The sequence below is a fragment of the Anabrus simplex genome, chromosome 1 (genome assembly GCF_040414725.1).
Source record: "Anabrus simplex isolate iqAnaSimp1 chromosome 1, ASM4041472v1, whole genome shotgun sequence".
NCBI classification, from domain to species: domain Eukaryota; kingdom Metazoa; phylum Arthropoda; class Insecta; order Orthoptera; family Tettigoniidae; genus Anabrus; species Anabrus simplex.
In genome coordinates this window covers 1,376,946,929-1,376,974,392 of record NC_090265.1, presented here as the reverse complement: position 1 = coordinate 1,376,974,392, position 27,464 = coordinate 1,376,946,929, and the positions used below count along the sequence as shown (strand labels likewise).

General features: G+C 40.7%; 1 protein-coding gene across 5 annotated transcripts in view; it reads left to right on the top strand.

The window, feature by feature from the left end:
- The window catches only part of LOC136858362 (peripheral plasma membrane protein CASK), a 429,548-nt gene that overhangs the window by 163,380 nt on the left and 238,704 nt on the right, over positions 1 to 27,464 (top strand). For all 5 annotated transcript variants that reach the window (XM_068229006.1, XM_068229001.1, XM_068229003.1 and 2 more), the window contains exon 3: positions 25,369 to 25,533. In XM_068229006.1, coding sequence (XP_068085107.1) covers positions 25,369 to 25,533 — 165 coding nt within the window. The remainder of the gene's footprint in view (positions 1 to 25,368; positions 25,534 to 27,464) is intronic.

The following is a 27,464-nucleotide window of genomic DNA, read 5'->3' as shown; positions in this document are numbered from 1 at the left end:
GCGTGAAAATGGGAAACCACGGAAAACCATCTTCAGGGCTGCCGACAGTGGGATTCGAACCCGCTATCTCCCGGATGCAAGCTCACAGCTGCGCGCCCCTAACCGCACGGCCAACTTGCCCAGTGCAATTAACTTTACCGGCACACCTATAACCGCTGTACATAAAATTTAGTTTACCCTGTTGCGAATAATGAATTCCATATTGTGTACTCCTCAATGATACCAAGCAAAATGACTGAGTAAAGATCAGTGTTATACTTGCAGAATTTGGTCTGTGATAGGGTGATAATTTCTGTTAACAATACATGGGATATCCCATTCTAAAAGTGGGTGGACAAACATGTGTTTGAAGGGCTGCGGTCTCGACAGCGTTTTATAAGTTTATAAGGTAAAATAATTAGTATTAAGTGAATGTGTCCCATATGTTATTTTGTGTGTTTGGAAATTCCATTTCTTCTTGTAGATATTTTGGGTAAATCTATATGCTGATTCGGTTGGTTTTACTGAATTGAACTGAACACTGCCGGTACAGTCTTGGAACGGTACGATCACGTTCCGGTCAAATATTCTATGAATAGATCGTTCGTTGCCTGGACGTGAAAGCGACTGCAGCGTCACTGCTAGTTTGCACAATTCTCCTGAAACCAGTTCAATAATGTCTGATTGGGCCCTGACTCTAGCAATATCGTACTGTGACCGCACCCATAGACTGAATCGATCCTAATACTAATAGTTTTAGACTGGTGTCAACGGGGTCAGCTGGGAGGCGCCAATCGTCGTCCCATCGACTTTCGTTGCTGTTTGTCCTTGCGACTCATGTGGAGCTATCGGAGATTGGAGACTGGTCCAGTTGAAGTATGAACACCAGAGATAGAGCAATGCTCGTATATCCGTTTCTGGTTAGGAAGAAAGAGAGAAGAAGCAGGTATTCGGTATGCTTCCCACTCTAACGGAGAAAACGGGTGAAATTTGTAATATACGACGTACGCACGTATAAAAAAGTATGGAGGCACATATTTTGAGAAGTCTGGAAAGAAAGGAGCGGGAACACCGTCATCATTTTGAGTATGAACAATTGAGGTCGCTGCTGTTGGCACCATATGTACAGGGGAGGCGGAGCTACGCAACGCACTCCAATCCCTAATTCCTCTTCTTATAAACAAATATTTATCCGAATTTGTCCTCTTAGATTCCAAGTTTATCGTCATATTATGGTCTTTCCTACCTTTAAAGGCTTTACTCAAGGTTCTTCGTCTACAAATGACACTCTCTTAACACGGAATGATCTGTAGTTGCGCTAGTGCAGGTAATGCAGACGAAAGAGTGTGAAGCCGGCAATTCATTTTATGTGAAACCGCACCGCCGTAAAGTGATGTTTCCGAAGATGGAACAACGAACATGAATAAAGATCGAGGTGGGCATAGAAGGTTTCTGAAACATCATCTTCGTCCTTCACTGCGCGGGAGACAACCCCATTTCCAAATGCATCTGCTTATTGTCTTGCACGACAATGCCTTCTGTCACATTGCTGTTCGTGTAAAGAAATTGTTGGCACGGTGAAGGTGGGAATTCATGGAGCATCCATGCTATTCACCGGACCTGAGCCCCGTGACTTCGATCTCTTCCCCAAACGAAAGGAACTACTACTAGGGAAGCGGTTCCATACGCGAAACACCATACTTCAAGCGGTAGGGCGCTCCGTCACGGACATCACAAAACTGGCACTGCCACTGATATCTTGCGTCTTCCACGCATCAGGCAACAGGTGCAACATGTATAGCACTCGTCACGTAAATCTATACACTGAAAGGCAAATATCGACGCCCTATTCTCTTGGATTATCACTGCTGCCAACTTGACTAGTTACATATTGAACTTCTGGAATGGTATTTCCGCTTAGTTATATGTGTCAAGATATTTATGGTCTCCATGTATTACTATATTGTAATTGTTTGTGTTGTACATTTACGTTTGTATGAATGTGATGGTATGGTTGGGTGTAGAAATAGTCCAATTATTTGTGTTGTACAAGTGCACGCATTATGTTAATAAAGGTCGAGACCAGAGCAATTTAATCGTTTGTCAAAATATTTATGCTCGGTACTGCATAACGTACTAATTATTTTTAAGATGTTACAAATTATTTACATATTAAAGGGGAACATGTAAACGAACACCCTCTGAGTTATCATAGTTTCTGAAAATAACGTACAGTAACTGGTATTCAGCTTTAATTGGCGATTTGAAAGCCACCTAAATACTAACCTGTACCTTGAAGTTTTGTTTTAATTAATACGTTACATGGGAATGGCTATTGCATATCATTTCTGTCATTCTATTCGTAATGCACGAATGGAAATGGAATGTACGTTTATGCGAAACCGCACCGCCCTAAAGGGATGTTTCCGAAGGTTGAACAACAAACATGAATAAAGATCGAGGTGGTGCATAGACGGTTTCTGGAACATCATCTTCGTCCTGCACTGCGCGGGAGACAACCCCATTTCCAAATATAATTAATTATAAAAAATAATTACTATATAGTAGAGGTCAACACTGAAGACAAGGCGAATTGATTTAATTGTAAATTATGTTGATAGTTACTTGGTCACATGCACCATTATATGGTAGCCTATTCAGCTGATATGTTTTATTTCATTTGAATTCATAATTATTTGAACAGGCCATAACAATGTGCCTGCCGTATTATTCTCAGACCTATTACATTGGTGTTGAAAGCAACGTACATTCCATTTCCATTTGCCCCCCACTCGTGCATTACGAAGAGAATGGCAGAAATGATATGCAAAAGCCGTTCTCATGTAACGATGCTCATTAAACGGTTTATGTTCATCTCACCTTGCAGTCCTCTTTCCAGTATTATCCATTTTCCTCTTTCTTATTTTGTTTTTACAAAGGTTTTCTCATGCCTCGAAATTTTCTGTATTGCGGTTTTGCTCAGGGTAAGTTGCTTAGGTTAAATACTGTTACCTTTTACACACACAATAATGTAATTACGTTGGTAGTTTGGATGGCTTTGCTTAAGGGCATAATTAGTTTAAAGCAGACCCTACACGGTCAGTAATACTGATCAGTAATACTGAGTCAATAATACTGACAGTACGCATCAATATTGTAGCTATCTTACACGATCATTATTACTGTCAATATTTTGGTCAGTGCACTAGCTTACAATAACCGTCACTACGGAAAGAGATTTATAACATGCAATTGCGGTATTCTATCAAAATGCATCGTAAAAGACGGGCATTTTGTAGCTATCATATTAGTACTGCACGAAACGCAGTTTTAAACGTAAACGATGGGTTAAAGATTGGCTTAGGAAAAGAGAAGAGTATTCTCATATGAAGTGTTGAGGGAAACACAATATACCGAAGCAGAAGATCATCAGAACTATCTCCGAATGCGTGAGGGTACTTTTGCGAAATTGCTACAAATGGTAGAGCCTTTTGTAATAAGGCAAAATACAAACATGCGGTGCTGTTTATCGGTGGCAGAGAGATTAGCGGTGACAGTGAGGTATCTTGCAACTGGTATAAATTTTGAAGATTGGTAGAGCCTTTTGTAATAAGGCAAAATACAAACATGCGGTGCTGTTTATCGGTGGCAGAGAGATTAGCGGTGACAGTGAGGTATCTTACAAGTGGTATAAATTTTGAAGATTTAAAGTTTTCCGCTGTAATGTCACCAGTTTCCATCAGTACAGCAGTTGTGGAAACATGTAAAGGATTGTGTTAAGTACGTTTATTCTGGCAGCGTTTCATATAGTTCGATAAACTTCTGCAATAGGCCTACTTGACGGTTCCACAAGCACCTCTACTTGGCCTTGGTGAGAAACGCATTTGTCGTCCACCGCTGCTCCGTTGATACTGACAGAAATAATGACAAGCGCACTCACACGGTCAGTATAACTGTCAGTATCCCCACCACTCTACAGTACTGACGCTCGCAGATCAGGAAATCCGGATCTGCTTCAGTACTGGCCTTCATTCCATCATTCCAGTCCACACGCGATCAGTATTACTGTCAATATTTTTCGGTACTGACAGTTTTATTGATCGTGTAGGGTCTGCTTAAGTATGGTCTCATTCTCAATTACCGTCTTGGATACGTCATAAAATTGTCGGCGTGTGTAGTGTATACGTACATTCACCTCTTCAGCAGAATAACGTCTGTAATTTGGAAGGCTTTATTTTCTACAATATAAGCGGTATAAGTGCACTTCTTCTGCCGGATTGCGTGGCAGACGGTAGAAGTGCTAGCCCTCTCATCCCAAGTTACCGGGTTCGATCCTAGCTGACTCTGGTGGTATTTGAAGGTGCTCAAATACGTCAGCCTCGTGTTCATACAATTACAGGATTGTCAAATAATTCCTACGGGACAAAATTCCAGTACCTGGGTGTCTCCGTGTGTCCGTAAATCGTAAATTTGTTAACGGGACTAACATTATTATTATTATTATTATTATTATTATTATTATTATTATTATTATTATTATTATTATTATTCAATTTTTCACTGTAGCTGAAGCGCCTAATTTATTGGATACTTGCTAGTTAATCGTTGCTGTCCTAAATAATTGATCAGCATAACGCTGTCCGGCTCCATGGCTAACTGTTTAGCATACTGGCTTATGGCCCAAGGGATTCCGGGTTCGATACCTGGTCCAGTTAGCGATTTTAATCCTCGTTGGTTAATTCCTCTGTTTCAGGGGCTGTGTATGTGTGCTGTCTTCAACAATAGAATTCATACTGAATAGGTCCCCATCCTCACAAACGCGCAGGACACGTATCACGAAAAACCTGCACCAGGTCTCATACGCCCTTTAAAAAAATCATAACATCGGAGATTTGAACCTGGAACAGAAAATTAGCAAGAAGTGATTTTTGAGGGAGGGGAAAAAAGGTACACCTTTATGAGTCGAAAATTGTACTTTTCAGAATATTTGTGTCCGCCTCTGTGGTGTAGTGGTTAGCGTGATTAGCTGTCAACTCCGGAGGCTCTGCTCTGCCACGAAATTTGAAAAGTGATATGAGGGCTGGAACGGGGTCCACTCAGCCTCGGGAGGTCAACTGAGTAGAGGGAGGGTTCGATTCCCACCTCAGCCATCCTGTAAGTGGTTTCCCGTGGTTTCCCACTTCTCCTCCAGGCAAATGCCGGGATGGTACCTAACCTAAGGACACGGCCGCTTCCTTCGCTCTTCCTTGTCTATCCCATCCAATCTTCCCATCCCCCTGCAAGGCCCCTGTTTAGCAAAGCAGGTGAGGCCGCCTGGGCGAGGTGTACTGGTCCTCCTTTCCGGTTTCATCCCTCCGACCCAATGTCTCAAGCTCCAGGACACTGCCCGTGAGGCGGTAGAGGTGAGATCCCTCGGTGAGTCCGACGGAGAAACTAACCCTGGAGGGTAAACAGACTTAGAAAGAAAGAAAGAAAGAAAGAAAGAAAATATTTGTTCGTCGTAGAATATACTTCTTTATTTAACCTGTTCAAAAATATTTCTCCATTACTTCCATGGAGAGGCTATGTTGTAAACGTCCATGTACCGTAGGTGACACTGAACTATTTAATTGCGTTAGTACAGTATGTGCTCAAAATGTATACCATCTCGCGTAATTCTGGAATACTTATAGGTGGGTTATCTGCCTTGAAAACCGGTCCCTTCAACATGCGCCAGACGTAGGCATGTGGGGCTGTGAGATCCGGGCAGCAGGAATGATATGGGGGTGGACTTGTCCTAGAAATTGACTGTCTCCACACAAACTCTCGTTTCAGAACGGTTCACAGGAAATCTCCTTCTATCTGCACAAAGCTCGCTGCGGCACGCAGAAATATAAGGCTTATTTCTCAACAGTAGAATTAGTTCAACGAAGTTTGTGACACTTTGCCAGGAAATATGAACTATAAACTTACACAGGAATGATAAATATCATAAGTTGAATATTCTGCATGAAAATTCAATCAAAATGTTTAAAGTCTTCTATTGAAAATAATGACAGTCAATTATCACTTTATGAAAATTCGGCAAGTATTGGGATCTTAACCCGAAATTTAGGTTAAGTCCCTACAATCTTCCTATGAAATATTTTAGAGTTCCACGAGGCAGGATAGTAAAATCGACTAAGTATTTCAAACAGACTTCGAACCAGAGCGACACAAAGAATGAATGAACATCTGCAGCGTTCTTTCATAAAAATCCTGGTTCCCGCGAAAAGTGACGCAGTTATTTCATTTCATTTAGCATTTTCTCAATGTGCTGTATTTGCAGCTGAAACTTAGGTTCACAGTCCTCTAAATTTTCCAGCATTACATGTTTTCCAGTCTTTGACCGGGTCAGGGATGTAATGAATGAATCAGATACAGGCTATTAGTACGATGAGGTCGCCACTCACAGATAGATGCTATGAAATGAGAATGGAGAGTGTTGCTGGAATGAAAGATGACAGGGAAAACCGGAGTACCCGGAGAAAAACCTATTCCGCCTCCGATTTGTCCAGCACAAATCTCACATGGACTGACCGGGATTTGAACCACGGTATCCAGCTGTGAGAGGCCGACGTGCTGCCGCGTGAGTCATGGAGGCTCTCCTGAACAGTGATTTTGAATACTAACTAAGACTTAAAAGGAATCGAACCAAAACTTCCTCACTATAATCAAGTAGGCCTAATACCAGAGTAATACGAAAGCATTATTTGATACATTAAACATAATTGGAGGAATTTGCAATGCACAGTAAGCTATAGAATACAACTGCACCTCTTTAAACTAATATTCTTAGCGTACTTTCAACAGGAATTTTGGTGCTGAATCTTACTCAGTTTTTAAAATAAATTCAAAACACGTACAATATAATAAAAATTTAAATCAAGAATGACATACGTTCAAATATCTAAATATTTTTTTGGTGACAAGAAAAAAATACAAAAACTTATATAAATATCTACATGAGTAATGATTTTCAAGGGCTAATTCAAATCTCAGTGATAAACGAAGATCGTCTGTTGGAACATGCTTACGTATGCGCTGAGTCCACGAATACACTTGTCAACTGTTGTGCTCGTTGTCCTCTCCACGCGGCTCAGGACTCATTCTACCCGCGTGGTGAGCACCTGAGTGCAGTGCTAGTGCAAGTACATGGGCACAGGACGAGTACAGAGACAGGCAAGTGGAATCTGGATTTCGGCAAGTACAAGATGGTTTTTATCTCTAACTACTACTACTGCTACTAGTACTGCTGGACCATTAAGCCGGAGCAACTACAATTGAAACGTGACTGTGTTTTAAAAGTAGGAAAAATCACAATGTGAAGATAAATTTGGAATTCAAGAGGATGAGACAAATATTTTTGTATATGAAGAGGAGTTGGAGAGTGGAATAATTTACGAAGAGAGGTGTTCCATAAATTTCCAAATTCTCTGAAATTGTTTAAACAAAGACCTGGTTACGACTGATAGGAAATATGCCACCTGAGCGACTGCGTAAATGGAGATCGGCGGTGACATTGTTGAGAAGCAGTATGTGGAGTTTCTGTATCAGAGTCAGACTGCAAGACAGAGATTATAACCTACCCTGAGAAAATTATGAAGTCAAAAATAGTTCGTGCCGATCCTCTGTGATTGCTCACAGTTTTTTTTACCAGTCGTATTTACCCCCAACCCACCTTAGACAAATTCCGAAATTAAGTTACATACTGATAACTGATCCACTATTTTACCCGGCTCCTTGTGTCGTGGGCTCGATTCGCGGCCGGTTCGATTATTTTAATTGCGTATGTTAATTCTTCTGCCGCGGGTGCTGGGTGTTTGAGTTTATCTTAATACACTTCTCTTCATCTGCATTCAATACTCCACTGTACCAACACCACAGATAAATGCAATAGTGAATACAACCCTCCACATAGGGTGGTTTTCAGGAAGGGCATTCGTCCGTAAAACTGAGCCAGATCTACGTATAACGCCAACGCCATGAAATTAGGGAAAATGTCAGGAGGAGAAGGAAGAAGAAGAAGAAGAAGAAGAAGAAAATAGAAGTGGATTAATGCACTATGTTATATTATGCGAACTAATATACCCTACTAGGTGCAACCTTGGGCAGATGAGATTTTTGCTGACCATAATTCAAAATGACTAATCTTGATAATAAGTACTATATAAATCTACGCGATTTGGGAGATACTGTCGGCACCCCTGAAATGGTTTTGGGTGGTTTTCCATTTTCACAGCAGCCAAATACTGGGATTGCACCTTAATTAAGGCGACGGTCGCTTCTTTCCAAGGTCTAGCCTATCCCATGCCATAAAACCTGTGAGTATCGGTGCGACGTTAAACAAATAATAAAAGGAAATCAGCTATAAGTCATAGACTTTGCTATAAGACGCACAGTATAAATACGAGGCTGATGACCACAATACCTAACTCGCACTAAACCTGAGAGTGACTAAAACTACAATTTTGCTTTAAAGCCTGTAAGAGCCTGTTCCATGGTTCTGCTCGGTCGCACTTCAAGCACACACTACTGTATGTGCTTCAGCTGACCTCCATCTTAGCATAAAAGCGCTTCACAGCTCTTTATAATCTGTAATTAAATTAAAGCTAAGAGCAGAAGAGGCTCGTTAACGGGTCCCATTACTCGTGGTGGTATGTCGGCCTTATTTATGGCGAGAACCCCGTAATCGATAGCCACCCTTATCGTGCGGACATGGGAACTACAGGGCTTTATAGTCATTAGTCCGTCTACTCAGCCCTGTGATGAAAGGAGTGAGGGATAGTACATCGTTCTCGAAGACATCCTTATAAAGCGATGTTCACTGATGAAGGAAGATGATGGATCAGAAACGTACGTGTATAATTTATTATATTTACCTTTAATGCGCACATTAATTTGTTTTTTTTTTTCTTTCTCTTAGTATTGGATTAGATGTAGCAATGTTGGCGGTTGACGTCTGTTCAAACGTTGTGAGTAATGCTAGCCATTCCCGAAGCTGCCTTTGCGGATCAATGGTAGAACGCCGGCTTCCGGATTCCAAGGTCGCGCGTTCAAACCTAGCAGCGGAAGCCGGGATATTTTAGGGGTGGAAGAAAGTCCATTCAGCATTGTTGGCATGCAAAATATATCTTGTGTCACATTTGGTGTTTAGCCGACAAAATTTAAACTCAGCCATGTAAACTCAGCCATGGATCCATTGTACAGTACTATCATCTTATAGATTAGAATGGTCATCGAAATGGACACGCGTATATCCTAAATAGTGTCATATCAAAATGCCTGAAGCGGTAGATGAGGTCGTGTAATAATAATAATAATAATAATAATAATAATAATAATAATAATAATAATAATAATAATAATAATAATAATAATAATAATAATAATAATAATAATAATAATAATTGTACCGGGCGGTACACCTCCACGCCGCTAATTCAAACCTTGCGCCAGTTGAAACTCCCCTACTGGAAGAAGTCTGAACTTTGTCTTATGTGTTAATTTTCAAGTCATCCTGAAGATGTCACTACTTCGAGATTTTGAAGTTTCTGAACTGTGTTGTTTTCGACGTATTTTTGTTTTGCTTGTAGTAAGAAGTGTGAACATTCTCTTCTAGAGGACACTACTGAAGAACTACAACGGCGCACCCTAGTGCGAAGTGAAAGAACTGTTTTTTTTTTTTTTTTTTTTTTTTTGGAGAAAATTTAATTTCAAAAGCTTGTTCTTTGCTAAATTTCTTTCAATCATTGTTTAAGTTGGCAATATTAACCCTTTCTTTCCCCTTGTTTTGAATTTAGCCAATCCCGAATTTCTTTAATTAATTTTCCACCAATAATGTGTTTCTTCTTCATCTTGTGTAGGGGTTTTCTTTATCCACCAATAAAATGTTTGTGGGCGGGTGTTTTCCTTCCTGAAACGCCGCGAACTTTCTGCGAGAGTATATAAACTGCTGATTTTAGGGTCTCCGGGCCACTTCAGTACCATCTTTCAGTGTGTAAAGTACATAGCAGGGGGCGGGTAGCGCCTCTTTCTTCGGGCAGCAGTTCAACAACCAGGTAATGGCCGATTAATAACTTCTTTTCTTGCTAGCTCAGCAGTTTAACTCTCGGGGCGGGTCCGAAGCTTTTCCACCATGTAACCTTCCCTAAAATGTAAAGAATCTTTGTATTTATTCTATCTTTTAAGCTTCATATTGGGATAGAGAGTGCTTAACCCTCTCGAGCTCCCTCTCATATTGCATTGAGGTGAACTTATTTTCACAACCGTTTCTTCCTTAACGTAATGTAAATTGTTTCCTTCTAAAAGTCACCTCTTTAGTATGGGATTAGCCCTTGCATTAACGGCCTAGTGCCAAGTAGGTTTTAAACAAAGTGTATTAGGAGCGCAAGTTCGCCTCCTCTCAAATTGGTATTTTAGAGGCCAGGTAATTAAATTTTCTCACTTAATAGGCCTCAGTAGGTTGGGTATCTTTACCCCTGTGTTTATGTCATTAGAGGAAAACTTGAAGGTGGAGTTTGGTGTGGCCTTTGATAGGCTTAACCTTTGAGAGCAGATCGCTCTTTTGAAGTTTGTTTCTGCGCGCCTCGAGGAGGCTTTATGATGTAATTGGGAGCAAGTGCTCCTGGGCTTGATTGGGGTCTTCTGCCCCTTTGTTGAATTCTGTATATCGTAAAGTTGGGCTAATTGCTCAAGAATTGTGTGTCTGGCTCTCGGAGCCCCAAATCCTGTAATTGTACATTCTCGATTAGTGGTTTTGCTACTCTGTACCTGCCATTATTGTTATTTCTTGTTTTTGCTAAGAAAATATAACCTTGTTAAATTTTAAATTCACTTTAATTTCGTAGCCTGAGACCTGTTCACCCCCCGCACCTTCTTTCACCTCTAACTACCACGGAAAACTCCGTAATAATAATAATAATAATAATAATAATAATAATAATAATAATAATAATAATAATAATAATCACAGACTTTGTAAGACATAGACTATATATAGCCTACCCTGAGATGACTATAAGTCAAAATTAGTTCGTTCCAATCCTCGGTGATTTCTGACAGCCTTTTTGCCAGTCGTATTTACTCCAATCCTCCTTAGACAAATTCTATTATTATTATGATTATGATTATTATTATTATTATTCTTTGGGTTATCAATCCATATATTTGTTTGATGCCGCTGTCCATCCCACCCTATCCTGTGCCTATCGTTCCATTTCTACGTGACTACTACATCCTACATTTGCTCTAATCTACTTGTCATATTCATAACTTGGTCTACTCGTAACATTCTAACGGAACACACAAGAGAAATACACTTTATATTTATAAGATTGAACAAAGAATGTACAGTATTTCAAGCAAAGTTTACGGATTTTGTTTTTACAATTGGCTTTACGTCGCAGCGACGCAGATAGGTCTTATAGCGGCCATGGGATACGAAAAGGCTAAGAGTGGGAAGGAAGGAGCCGTGGCCTTAATTAAGGTACAGCCCCAACATTTTCCTGGTGTGAAAATGCGAAACCACGGAAAACCGTCTTCAGGGCTGCCGACAGTGGGATCCGAGCCCACTATCCCCCAAATGCAAGCTCACAGCTGCGCGCCTCTAACCGCACGGCCACTTGCTCGGTCTTCCTAGTCTTCCTACTGATGTGTGTTCAGATGGCTGATCAGTCCAACCTGTGAGTTACAGTACGTATTCTACCACAAAGGTGACAAACATACTTTAAGAAGTCTGTTGGTAGTTGGCCATTTCTCCTCAGGACATGCCTGTGTTTTCTCCAAGTGTGCTGTTCCGTCGCAATACAGCGTTTCTGTTCTTCAAAAACCTCTACTCCTTGATGAATGTTTTTCTCCACGTCGTACGTTCCAGAACGAGCACTTTCCAGTAGTCATCACATTTCTTCAGGGTGATTTTGATGCAGTGCCTTCTAAGCTCACCGGACTAAAAATCAGTCACTCCTGGAGAAATATTTGCAAGCATGATTTAATACCGTGTAACACCGCTTCTGGACTTGATAACCGCCTAGATTCGGTTAGAAAGTGAGTTCACAAGGTTGTGCAGGTATGCCACAACCAGTTTAAGCCACTCGCTGAGGATTTGATCGCGCAATTCCTCCAAATTGCGGGGATGTGATGTCGGCGTTTTACCCGCTGTTCCAACATGTCCCACAAATTTTCAATGAGGGTTCAAGTCAGGTGATTCTACAGGCCAGTCGAGATGTAATGGGATGGAGGGTGAGTGTTCATAAAACCAGTCACATATGCGTCCATCCCGATGAACTTTGCTGTTGTCATCTTGAAAGATCGGGGTATCAATAACATACTCTCATGCAGATGTTGACTGAAAGGCAACACTTGATCATCCAGAACGTTTAAATAAACATGCTGGTTCATATTAGTGGTCACCTCAATGAGCGGGTCCAATCCATGATGCTAAAAACACCTTAAAACATCACATACCCACCTCCGACTTTAACCTGACCTTGCACACATCCAGGATGAAATGCTTCATTTGGCCTTCGGCGCACTGGACTACGTGGGTCATTGGAATACACAAAAAAGGTGATTCGTCAGACCACATTAGGTTCCGCCAGTCAGCTACTGTCCACGTTCGATGATTTCTAGCCCATTGAAGACGCGCAGCTTTTGTGCCTGTGTGAGCAATGGCCTATTGCGAGGTGACTGGCTCCAAATGTTCATTGCATGCAATTCCCGTCGCAATGTTCTTTCGCTAACAGGTTGGGATGGACCTTCATTCACTTACTGCAGAAATTCCTATCGAGTTTTTGGAGCGTTTTTTATTCACACGCCGTGAAACGCTTCTACGGTCCCTCTCAGTCAGGATCTTTTCCCTACCACAATTCTGACGTCGTGTTTCGTGGCCACGTGTAGTACACCACTGCTTGCAGACACTTTGAACAGTCCGCTGCAAAACATTAACAAATCCAGCAACTTCACGCACCGTATATGGCCATGGGCAAGACCAAACACGATAGCCCATTTTTGCACTCTGTCACATCCTTAAATCTAGCCATGTTGACGTACACTGTCCGCTTGAAAAATCAATGTCTCACTGATCGCTACTGCCTTATGCTTACATAGAGGCACTGCGCCATCTGTGCAGGCGTAACGATCCATCTATGCGTGCGCAGTGGAGTTGCTACTATTTAGTCCGGTGAGCTAATATACAGTACAGTAGGTACAAATGGCGCCGTGTTTTAAACAAGTTTCCACCGTCTTTGACTGGCGTTTCGTCTAGGTCACAGCAAAGCCCCTTACAAACGGTAACGTCACGGAAGGCAGCAGAATTTTTTTTTCTCATAATACGTATCTTGCGAATATTTATGACCATAAAATGGTGTGCTATATCAGCGACCATTGTGTTCCACGTAGATCTTGATAGAAGGGGCTATTTTGTGATATGACATGGGAATGTTGTGTGCTGGATGACCTACCTTTTTTTGGACGTAGATCATGTTGCTACATATTTCTTTCGATTTATCGGAATTCTTTTTCTCCCCTGTGGGTGGAGTGAAAGGATGTATCTTGTGTACCCCTTGCATGTGGCAAGAGGCTACTAAGAAGGGAACAACAAAACAATCTGTACTTGCTCTGGCGTCTTCGACGTCCAAAAAGCATATCCATGATTTCCGTGTTGCGGGTAAATTTACATATATCTTTAATGATTTTAATTTATTGATATTAAATGTAGTTGCAACAAAAAGGAAGGTATGCTCTTAGGAAATAAAATATGTGCTTATATATAATAGGAAATTGAAAATGACGATCAAATTAGTTGCAAATGTTTTGAACCACTTCATACAACCTCAGATGCTAGTGACTGTTTCCGACGCATGCTAAGTCCATTTAAAAATATTCTTTATGACCAAAAATGAAATATTTTAACGTATTGCTGTTGATCGCAACTATGGTAAATAGCTTCTAAAACTTAGGAATGAAGAAGTAGGCCAACATAGCATTATCGAGAATTCTCAAAACTAGATTTCAAAAATTATGTTATTTGTTTGGATTTTCTTTGCAGCCGAATGAGAATTCAGTTATTTTTCCGAAAGTAGCAGAACAAGTTACGGTCATCAACGAACAAGTTCTGAACATCTTGATAGGCGATAACGTATAGTCGCTCAAAAAGAAAAAAAGAATAATAGGCGCGTGATAACGTATAATTTACTCGTAGGTACATTTTTCTCTGGAACAACTGAAACTATAGATATAACGTTTGTTTTTGATTTCCACATGGTTTGTATCTGTATGGGAGGTGAAGTATATTTTGACAATAATTAAAATTAAGTCTGGTAAAATATTAAATCGTCCGCCTCTGTGGTATAGTGGTTAGTGTGATTAGCTGCCAACCCCGGAGGCCCGGGTTCGATTCCCGGCTCTGCCACGAAATTTGAAAAGTTGTACAAGAGCTGGAACGGGGACCACTCAGCCTCGGGAGGTCAACTGAGTAGAGGTGGGCTCGATTCCCACCTCAGCTATCCTGGAAGTGGTTTTCCGTGGTTTCCCCACTTCTTCTCCAGGAAAATGCTGGGATGGTACCTAACATAAGGCCACGGTCGCTTCCTTCCCTCTTCCTTGTCTATCCCTTCTAATCTTCCCATCCCCCCGCAAGGCCCCTGTTCAGCATAGCACGTGAGGCCGCCTGGGCGAGGTACTGGTCATTTTCCCCAGTTGTATCATCCGACCCAGACTCTGAAGCTCCAGGACACTGCCCTTGAGGCGGTAGAGGTGGGATGACTCGCTGAGTCCGAGAGAAAAACCGACCCTGGAGGGTAAACAGATTGAGAAGAAGAAAATGTTAAATTCGGTAAAAAAAAAAAAGTCAATACCATACGCTCATTCTTCTTCTTTTTTTGACCGACTGTACATTAGAATTGACTCTGTAGAATACGATGATGCTGTTAAGTAACACATTATCCTGTTACATTTCATAACACTGTTCATCCTTCAGGCATATCACCTCACAAGTTAGACGTAAACGTTGGATGCGTCGCAATATTCTTCTTCTCAATCTAAATTCTAATGTTGATTCATGCAACGGAACGTGACTGTCTGAGATAAATCTAGACAAAATTATTATTCATGCAGAAATTCGGATGGGTTCAGCTTCAGGTAGAATGTGTTTTATTCCAAGAATAGCTTTGGGAATTCTGGCATATTCGTTCTTAAGCGGGGTTACTTAAAAATCCAGCCTTCTCTGTTACAGTCAATAAGCCATAGGGACAAACTTCTCTCCATTCCGGTGTTTAGCCATGGACAACTATATGTAGCTTTCTTAAGAGTTCAAAGGTCCATAGACGTAACAATACAAATCCCTTTCCTCAATATCGTTCATAAGGAAATTTCATAATGCCTGTTATGATTCTGTACAAGTAACATGTATGCAGTATGGAAAGTGTAACATTTTTCGAAAAATACAAACATTAGCATATTCATTTCAATTTTCCATTTTAATTTTATATAGCAATTTTCCTTGTGCGGTGACTAGCCTTAAAATTAAACTAATAAATAAATATTCTCAAATAAACCTAAGCATATACTAATTCCATATAGTGGGTAAGGGACTTTCAAAAGCATAATATAATAGGTTGTAATCCAGAGATCATAAAATCAGCTGTTGTATTTTCAGCGTACAAATCACTTTGCGAATACCGAGAGTACTTTTCACAACAAACTTCTGCACCAGATTCCGAAATGAAACTTAGAATATATCCGTTGTTCAAGTGTGGCCACTTTTCTTTTGACACCTGTGCCTATTACTTTATCGAATTGCCCGAGTACAAAATGAAAATTAAAAAAAGTAATGAGTAGAGGAGGATTCGAAACCTCACTGCTCTGAGCTGAAGTATCTACAGTGCATAACTCCACACGCCTTCTTAAAGCGTGTAGGTTTTTCTGTATACATTAGGAGACCGAAAGTTCTCACTTCGAAAAATTTTTTGTTACACCATTATAGTCCGGCAGTAATTACATAGCGGAAGCTATTACTTCTGCCATATATACTATCCGCATGCCTTAGTTAATATCATATTTGAAAAGAAACACTTTTCTATTATGATGAGGTGGTAATGAATAGGCATATCTGCAATTGATCGCAATCCATCACGTCTTCTGTGATACCTCTCTGCCATTTTCTTTCAAACAGATATGGCTTCTTGGGCCAATCATATACGCAAATCTCCAGCTACATTTAGAGGGATGGATATAGTTTGTACAGTACAGTAACATTTCACAAATATGTTTACAGAAATAGACCCCGCTCTTGAGGCCTTCGGTTCAGAGGATCCAGGGTTCGAATCCAGGCCAGGCCAGGGATTTTAAACGCGTGTTATTAATTATTCTGGCTGGGGGACTGGGTGTTTTCTTTATCCTAACACTTTCCTCTTCATATTTACACAACATACTACACTACCAACCGCCACAGAAAGACGCAATAGTGATTACATCCCCCACATAGGGTTGGCGTCAGGAAGGGCATCCGGCCGTAAAACAAGACCAAATCCCCAACTGCTACACGGTTTGCTCTCGCAACCTCACAGGCTTGGGAAAAACGGTAGAAGAAGAAGAAGACTCCGCTCTACATAGAAGGGTACGCTGCCTCACTGCCTTTCGTGCGGTTTCTGCATTTTACGGGGAAGCCTATATTAGGCTATATGTACTCAAGTAATTGTAAGATATCGAGTGAGTTGGGTACGAGTAAGGTGCATTTAATTCGTAGCAGGTAACACATGTTCAAGTAAAAGTAGGCTCAGCTGTTTCAGTGTATAACATGTTTATGACCGCGAGCATCAATTCACGATAGGACATATAAAGGATTATGTGACAAGCCACAGAACCTGCAGTTCTATTTGGAATTCGAACCACTTTCCATCTTGAAATTCTTACTTGGATTGTCCATGATTCAAACCGACTACTGTTGTGAGAAACTAACAGCGAAATCACTCACACAAAGTTGGTCGCCGTTCGAATTTCGAATCCTGGCCATTGCATATGAAATATTTGAAGTGAGAAGTCACGTCCCAGTGGTTTGGATTCCTCATAAATCTAGTGGTAGTGGTTTTCGATATCAGCAGTCACATCGCTGTTGAAATCTCTCACCTATCAGTCCTACTTCTTCGATCTTTGGCTTGTACTTTTACTTTTGGGAACAGCCTTGCAGACGTTATTAATTAATTTATTTATGTAGTTGCGTAAAAATATCTTATAATTTCATGCGGATTTTTCTATCCTGGTGCTGCCCTTGTAAAGCAGACCCTCCTATGAGAGTGGGTGGCATCTGCCCTGTATGAGACACTCCGTGTTGTTTTTGCGGAATATAGTGTTATTTGTGGTGTGTGAGTTGGTGGGATGTTGGGGACATTATGAATATCAAGCCCCCGAGCCAAGGGAACCATTTAAGGTTAAAATCTCCGACCCGGCCGGGAATCGAACCTGGCGCTCTCTCTTGGCACCGGGCGAGTTGGCCGTGCGCGTAGAGGCGCGCGGCTGTGAGCTTGCATCCGGGAAATAGTAGGTTCGAATCCCACTATCGGCAGCCCTGAAAATGGTTTTCCGTGGTTTCCCATTTTCACACCAGGCAAATGCTGGGGCTATACCTTAATTAAGGCCACGGGCGCTTCCTTCCAACTCCTAAGCCTCTTCTATCCCATCGTCGCCATAAGACCTATCTGTATCGGTGCGACGTAAAGCCCCTAGCAAAAAAAAAAAAAAAAAAAAAAGAGTACTTGGCTGACCATTCAGCTAAGGAGCCGGACAATACTATTACAGATGTATTGAGATTTTGAGTAATTTGCTGATCTTTCGTATAACGCTAGAATTTAGCGATACTACTTATGAAATCGCCTGTCGTATTTTTGTGTAGCAGAAGTTCGACTTAGATTAGCGAGCTTCTCCGTAAGCTTTCCATTTTAAGATAGTAGGTAAGGCTATCAGTCAGACTAATCCTTCCCACAGAGCATTGATTGGCAAGTGAGCCTCGCACCCAAGTAGAGGAGGGCTCTACCATCGACACTTCTAAATCGGTTTTATCCCTATCAATCTCTGTACCATAGTCCTCAGCTAAAGCTACCATGGAATTATTTGTAAAATGAAGATAAGAAATAAGGAGAAAAGGAAAATAACTGTTGGAGGGTACTGGCGTTCTGTAACTGATTGTTACCTTTACGTCCGCTATTACATTGTATACAGTGAAACTAAAGACTAAAGACTACCCCTATTAGCGATCGATTTTTGTAAGAACTGATTTTAAGAACCGCATCTCATTCCGACCAACTATCAGGTATTTTCTTGATGTGACCTCTTTTAAAAGACCATTTCCAGGGTTAAAACTACATTCTACAGTGTGTATTGAAAACTGAAGTGACGTCTGTCTGTCTGTCTGCCTTCTTCGGCTGCGGTCTTAGAGCACACATCGCAACCTCCCTTCCAAATGAAATGCTATGCGTATGGCTTTTTTTAGTGCCGGGAGTGTCCGAGGATATGTTCGGCTTGCCAGGTGCAGATCTTTTGATTTGACACCCGTTCGTGACCTGCGCGTCGTGATTAGAATGAAATGATGATGAAGACGACACATACACCCAGCCCCAGTGCCAGCGAAATTAACCAATGATGGTTAAAATCTTCGACCCTACCGGGAATCGAACCCGGGACCCCTGTGACCAAAGGCCAGCATGCTAACCATTTAGCCATGGAACCGGACGTCTTTCCTTCCAAAATTCCAGTGAAATACCTCGATAGTTGTTGCAATTTTTCCTGTTCCCTTTCTGATAGATAGGTACAATTACTGCGTTTGTCCAATCAGAAGGTATTTTATTAACATTCCATGCCAACCATATTAATCTGTGAAGCCATTCCGTCCTTGCCTTTCCATTATATTTCACTATTTCAGGTCTAATTTAATCTATTCTGCAGCTTTATGGCAATGAAGTTTATTCACCATCCTTTTCACTTCATCAAGCATAATTTCACCAACATCATTTTCCTCCTCCCGATGAGTTTGGTTGTTCGACGTCACCAAAAATATTTCCGTTTTATTAAGAAGATTTTCAAAATATTTCGTTCTCCTGTCCACTGATTCCCTGGGATCTTTTATGAGTTTACCAGATTTAACCAAAACACTATTAATTTACTTTTTATTTCTATGATTATATAGTACTGTCCAGAAAGGTTTCCCTGCCGCTTGACCTAGTATTTCCAGGTTATTACAGAAATCTTCTTCGATTAAACAATTATTTGTTTCGCTCTGTTACTTTCATCTACGTACAATTCCCTGTCTGCACCAGTCCTTGTTTGGAGCCGATTCTGATATGCCTTCTTTACGTTTATGTCTCCACAAAGACGCACACAAAATGCTGTCAGTTGCGTGCACTATTTATTTACGACTTATTTGCACATTATACGCACATAACCTAATAAGCTGCCATCTTAACAAAACACTACTACGAAAGACGTTATGGGAAAACCAGTGTGGAGACAGCCGTTACACTCTATAGATCATTAGATTCTGCCAGAGAATACCTACAATATTTGATGAAATTTAGGACTGAAAATCAAGTTATTTACCCCGACAGAGTAATAAATCCATTCGTGGATGTCATTACACGCTGCTGAAATCCCAATGTGCTATCAAATATTTAATTACTTGACTATATCTCGAATGCCCAGCGGTGGTATTGATAACTGATAATTGCTTGATTTCATTCCACATTTGAATGTTACACACCGCCTATTTTAATTACAATTTCAAATAAAAAGTTCGGGATTTTTGAACCGACAGTGGGTAACCAAACAACCAGCTATTAATCCCCTGATTGTTAAGTCAATGTTTGTTTGTTTATCTATTAAATCCCGTGGGCAGGAATGACAGATATATCCTGGTAATAGTGCACTGGACAGTAACAGTGCAGTGTTGACAACATGACGAATAGGTATACTCCTGCGTAATTGCGTTAATGTCATCGTTATACGACGGAGGGACGATGACATGAACACAAAATGCGTAGGCTGAATGTTATTTCAGACTAGACAGCAAATTAGATGGAACGTTCCTGCAGTCTGCGGAGAAATTCAGCATGGTAAAGCTCCTCCGCGGTTCTCTACATGCAAAACGGTGTGCATGTGTGTATGTTTAAGAATTAAAAGCCTTTTCCACACATATTAAGGGAAGAGAGAAGATTAGAAATTGATGTATACTAGCACAAGCAAGACAGGCCTTTCTTAAGAAAAGAATTTTGTTCACCTCGAACATTGAGATAGGAATTAGGAAGTATTTTTGAAGACTTTCGTTTGGAGCGTGGCATTGTATGGAAGTGAACATGGACAATAACTAGCTCAAAAAGAAAGAGAATAGAAGCTTGTAACTGTTCCACCTCGTCAAGACACTTGGGGAGATGAAAGTTATTACCTTGGGACACCTGAATATTACATAAACTATTTGTGGCTTGCCCGCAAATTGCCACGCAAATAGAAACAATTAACATTCCATGGTTCCCCATTTCTCTATTTAATGTTTGGGCGCCATGGTTACAGTTTTATTGTAAACCAAAATTTATATTTACTAGCATAGAGACTTATACTTAAATCACAGGGGTAGGATTTTAAATAATTAACCATTAAGTATCGCTTAAGAAAGAAAATTAACGCAATATAAAATACAAATGAATTTATTATACACACAAAAAAATGAGATGAATCGGAAAAGTTCCTTAAAGCGTGGAGGGATTTAGAATTTACTGAATTTACTATTGCTTGCTTTATCTAATTGAAGCTCACCAATTGCAGCTTCCGTTGACGTCATCTGGTTTCCGTGGTTACTCGTTCTCTCCTTCTCGATGTAGAATTTGCTCCATGGACATCCTTCCTTCCTTCTCTGATATGGTACGGTCTATCTGGACTAGCACTCCCTATTTACCTTGTCTTTAAATTCGACATTGGTCCTATACTTGTAAAAACTGATCAGCGTTGATCGTATGAGGAGAAAATTCAGAGATATGAATTTTTCCATATTAGTAGAAATATCAATCCAACTGAGCTATACAATTTATACGGTACAGACTTGTACCAAAATTCCGTAAACTTGAACTAAACATAGTTCTTCGTCCACAATATTTACTGAAAATAACACAAGCCGTAGGCTTGTTTCGTTTCACGTAGATCCGATAACATTACCGCAGCTGAGTACTGTATCGAAGCGATAACACATTGTACAAAATAACTATGTCGCGGAGCGACCACACACTGTATCAAAAATCAAATCACGTTGTTCAAAGTAGATGTTCACAGTAGAAGTAGTAGTGATGGAATATCTCGTTAGGTTGTAAGGTTGTAAGGTCGTAAGGTCCCGTTCTCGTGTTGAGAATCAGTATATATCCGGGCTCACCCCCACTCTTGGTAACAGTACAATCTCAAAACTCATATACAACGAAGTATCTGATTCGATAGATCGAAGCATCAACTCCCCTTTTCTTCTTCCTCGACAAGTCCAGAAGGCGTGGCGATGATATAGCTGACCAGCTTGCAAGCCTCGCGCACGGGTCGCTGTTTACTAGCCTTGGTCATAAAATAAACCCATGACTCACGCAAAATCCCAAGCTTCAAGAATAACCCTCCGTATACACAAATATGAGATGAAATGAAAACAACTATGTCTCAACATATTGACCGTATTTACAACATAATGAATTCTTATCCTACATAATATAATAATTTAAATAATAAAACGATGTTATCATATATACAATATGATTCCAAAAAGCCTTGATTACTAATGATTGACGTTGAATAAATATGTTATTACAAATAATTGCCGATGGCGGATAAACTTGATATCAAATGATATCGCGTAAAATGATATTATATTAAATTAGTAGGGCTGGAGAAGCCTGGATGGTTACAAGCTTTTGAAATGTTGTATTACAGAAGAATGCTGAAGGTGAGGTGGGTAGATAGAATCACGAATGGAGAGATACTGAATCGAGTAAATGTATAATTTCAACTACGGTACTCAATACTAACTAGCAACAAGTAACTGCTTGTTGTACTAATTTTTCACGCTGGGTCAGTTTCCCTGCAACTTTTCCATTTTTCGAGCTTTCTTCGATCGACATTATTTGATTGGCCTATATTCGATTTGATTTATTTTATTGCGATTTTATAATAATATCTTCCTATATATTTTTATTCTGTCGTCTGTTAGAAAATCGGATCTAAGTCGCTGTTATCATCTTTAAAATCATCATTTACCTTCTTCTCGTCATCAGAACGTTTATCGAGGATATTATGGATATCTTCTTCCGTGATATTTTCTCCAACTATGATCATATAAATCTGTAACCTTTCTTCAGATTATCCCAGTTATTTCTGGGGTCTTTGGAGTCACCCAGTCTTATTTTTTGGTTTAAAGCCGAATGCCCTTCCCGACGCCACGTGATTTTTGAGATGAAAATCTCAACCCAGGATAGTTTTTTTACAATTTGTTTTACGTCACACCGACACAGATAGGTTTTATGGTGACGATGGGATGGGAAAGGCCTAGGGGTGTAAAGGAAGCGTCCTTGGCCTTAATTAAGGTACAGCCCCAGCATTTTCCTGGTGTGAAAATGGGAAACAACGGAAAACCGTTTTCAGGGCTGCCGAAACGGGGTTCGTACCCACTATCTCCCGGATGCAGGCTCATAGTTGCGCGCCCCTTACCGTACGGCCAACCCAGGATTGACCAGGATTCAAACTTCAGCCTTCCAGGTGGGATGCCAGCAGCTAAGCCACTGAGGTAATAACGACCCCCATTAATCATAAAAATCTAAAAACTATAAATACAGTATAGGTTTAGCTCTATTGCTACATCATTAATAATTGGTCTATTGCTACATCATTAATAATTGAAACATTCCGCTTTTATGTAACAGAACTCGTAAAAGTACAGGGGGCCGAGCTGAGTGGCTCAGACGGTTAAGGCGCTGGCCTTCTGACCCCAACTTGGCAGTTTTGATCCTGGCTCAGTCCGGTGATATTTGAAGGTACTCAAATACGTCAGCCTTGTGTTGGTAGATTTACTGGCACGTAAAAGAACTCCTGTTGGACAAAATTCCGGCACCTCCGCGTTAAAAGTAGTTAGTAGGACGTAAAAACTACAACATTATTATTAAAGCACATGGGAATTGATATTAACGCTTCATTTTGTATGTGACACTATTGTGAGCGTTTATTTATAGTGTTTCCAATACTGACAGTGATTTTAGAAAGATTATAACTACCTCTTGCCTGAACTTTCTGTCCACTTACTTGGCCAGCAGGAAGGAAGCAAAACACTGCTCAATGCACTGCTAAATGCAGATAAGCTTTGAAAAATGAAAGTATAATCAATTGAAGTGTATTGGGTGTTAGTCGTGGAGACGGACGCTTAGATTCTGAGGATAAATACATTAAGGAATGCCTCATATTGTAGTTTTTGAGCTCACCGTTGAAAACATACACAGAAGAATGCAACACCTCTGTTCTCAAAACAGTGAAAAGGATGTTTTAAGAACATTGAAATTTAACAGATTCCATAGGCAATTACTCAAGTTAAGGCGACTGGGAAACTTTTTTTAAACAATAGCAACGTCAAATCACTTCATTCTCATTATGAGTTCATTACGGGGCATAATATCGTTACTGAGAAATGAAACGAGTCTAATGAAACTTCTTAATATCCTACACTTGTCAATCCCTTGGTGTGGAGGTAGCATCCCTGCTCCCCAGAGTTCCCAGATTTGCCCAAATATTTAAACCCTGATGTTTGATTTGTATCGGGTTCGTTGTTAATCGCAAGGACAGCTGAGGAGCTGTCTGATATGAGAAGTGGGTGAGAAAGTCGTCACGCTGATCACGTGACTCGAAAAGCAGCAGTCGTGCGGTCCAAGTTCCTGAGTGGATTGTATAAGAATAATAATTTGATTGGCTTTACGTCCCACTAACTACTTTTACGGTTTTCGGAGACGCTGAGGTGCCGGAATTTAGTCCCGCAGAAGTTATTTTACGTGCCAGTAAATCTACCGACACGAGGCTGACGTATTTGAGCACCTTTAAATACCACCGAACTGAGCCAGGATCGAACCTACCATGTTGGGGTCAGAAGGCCAGCGCCTCAACCGTCTAAGCCACTCAGCCCGGCGATAGTATAAGAATACGCAGCAATGTTATGCTCGGTTGGATGTGACCGTGTGCAACGAACTCGAGGAACTTAGACAGGATTTTTCCTACTCTTCTTCTCAGTGTCTCGCCCAGCGTTTACACACGTTGTTTCTTTATATGTCCCATGAAAAAAAATTACAAGCGATATGAGATGGGAAATGCCGGTAATGTTTACTATAGCCTTGGTTCGCCTGTTGCTATTTCTTGAGGAGTACGGCATTTTTTTATCTGTCTTTTGGTGGAATCCAGAGTAAAATGTAGCTTCCGCCGAATTCTCAGTCTAATTTATGCCTTTGGTAGTATAGAAGCAGCTGAGATATGAGTGGTACTGAGTAATGACATTTCGAGCATGGCTTTTGCGTCTGGAGGTAATGAAAGGTGCTACTCATAGGGCCATTCGAGCTACGGAAGCATCTTCTGAACCAGTAAAGAAAGCAACGACAAACTACCTCACACTCCTCATCGTGCCTAGTACGCCTCATTTTGGCGTCGCCCATAGACTTCTGTTGTTCACTATAACTGCATAACCTTCAATGGTGCTATTTCAGTATCCAACCAACCTTGGGGCTGAAGGCGTAACGGAGTGATTCTTAATAATACAGAGTATTTAGGTTAAATCAATATTAAAGCAGATATTAGCGATTATTTTACTCTTTATGTTTTCCTCTCAACTCCGTTTTCTTCAACATGAATATCTAAGTACGGTATAAGTTTCATGAAATTCCATCGCGCCGTTTCCCCGTGGATCTGTAACAGGAAAACAGACAAAAATTAAAGTGAACCCAACGTTAGCCATTACTTGCCCTGCCCGATATAAAAACCAAGAATTAGGTGAATATAAAAAAGAAAGACGATTAGGCTATACAGAGTGAGTCCGCTATAACGTTCGCCTCAGATATCTCATAAACCATTACATAATATCTGTTTTTACTTTCAGCAATGTTTCATTTTTTAATGAAAGTCTATCTCCTACACATATTATTAGAGATATGAAAATTGTAGATTCAGGGGTGTGATTATTTTCAAAATCTCCTCAAAACTGGAATGTCTTCAAATGTGCTTCTTATATCAGCCACCGTTAGTTAATTAAACCAGGAAAGAAGGATGATATTGTGATTCTAGCATAATTTTACTTTGACTGTTTGACTAGATGCGATTTTTATGTTCTTGTTGCAGGGTATCACGCTGAAGATGAACGAGGAAGGCAAGTGTATCGTGGCGCGTATCATGCACGGCGGTATGATCCACAGACAGGCTACCCTTCACGTCGGCGACGAGATCCGAGAAATAAACGGAGTTCCTGTAGCCAACCAGTCAGTCACTGCCTTACAGAAGATTCTGGTGAGTATAACTTTCTAGCTCTTACCATTGTGGTCTGCTGTAAGGTACAGTACACTTCATGTAACACCACAGCATTAGAAGCCCATTAGAAGCATTAGAAGATTTATATGAATGTAGATGTTTATCGTATTTAGATCCTAGTTACGAAATGTACACTTCCACGCCTTAATTACGTGGTTATTGTTGCATCAATTGTGACTGTAGCAACACATTTGCGAGCCAATCTAATGAACTCTACTGAACACCAGTAGCAACAGTGCAAGACCATGCTTGAGGGAAATATTGAGTAATACTGGGTAAGATGACGGACAGACACAGGATGCCTTCGGTTGAGTTTATATCGTAATGCTCGTTTGCTGTTATAACCTACAAGACTTTTTCCCACATATTTCCACTTGATGGTACAGAATTATTTCAATAGGCTACATTCCAAACTTCAGTGTAGATATTGAGGTACACACGCATGAGCAACATCTTTCACAAAGGTCCTCTGAAATGAATGGCCTTCCTAATGGTAAATCTGAGTTATTTGGACCATTATGTGTTAAGCAACAAAGTAGAAGAATACTTGTTTGACTCCATCTTGTCTTGTGTCCTAAACAGGTTATTCAGGATAACTGTCGAATGTACATTGTATAATCGAACCTTTTACATTTTATTGCTTAGTCTGGTTTCTTTATTCTTGGTCCCCCTGTGGGTGGGGGATGTAGAATACATGCCTGTTGTAAAAGGCGGCTAAAAGGGGGATCAGGGGCTCTCAACTTAGACCTTGGATTGGCGACGGTAGGTCTCCTAGCTCAGCCTGGCATTGCTTTCACTTACAGTATTTATGTCATTCTCGTAGTTTTCATCCTTCCTACCTGACCTCCCTTGGTCGGCTCTTGTTCTTTCGCAACCCCGGCGAGGCCTGGGATGTCTTTCATTTCCACGCCCTTTGTGGCTTTTCCTTTTCTTTTGCCGGCATCTCTTCCATTTTCCTTCTGATTAATGTTAATAGAGTACGGTTGCCTAGTTCTGCTTTCTCTTAAATCAGTTATCACCACCACCACATATTTGTTATTGGATTTGAAGATTCACAGATATTAGGATTTGAGTTTCTGCGAATACTCCTTCCACTAAACAATTCAAACTTTATAGAAACTTTCCCTTACCGGGCGAGTTGGCTGTGCGCGTAGAGGCGCGCGGCTGTGAGCTTGCATCCGGGAGATAGTAGGTTCGAATCCCACTATCGGCAGCCCTGAAAATGGTTTTCCGTGGTTTCCCATTTTCACACCAGGCAAATGCTGGGGCTGTACTTTAATTAAGGCCACGGCCGCTTCCTTCCAACACCTAAGCCTTTCCTATCCCACCGTCGCCATAAGACCTATCTGTGTCGGTGCGACGTAAAGCCCCTAGCAAAAAAAAGAACAAAAAAAAAACTTTCCCTTCTTGATTGAAAGAGCAAGGCTCGTTTTTTTTAAAATCCCAGATTAGTTTCTTATACTGATAATGATGACGAAGAAGATAATCGATGATCGTTCATTTACAGTGACAAACATCGAGGTCATCGTACCACACTTCCTCATACTCTAGGAAATCGATTGTAACTAATGTGATATCATGAAAATGAAAACCTACAACCTGTTTTCCAGTCAGGGATGGGATGAATGAAGCCCCCAACCTGCGGCGAGGATAGGAATTGTGCCGGCTGCCGAGGCCTGTCGCACTCCTCTGGAGCAATGATTAATGACTGACAGATAAAATGAAATGATAGTGCAGAGTGTTGCTGGAATAACGAATGTGTTATCATGAAATACAGTGTAACATTCAATGTTAAAAAGTAAAATTTATTTGGTGATAATTATTAAATCACAGCCGGGTGAAATTGCCCCGTAGTAACCTTGAGAAATGAGACGATGAAGTTCATTGACTTGGCCGAGGGAAGGTGTTAA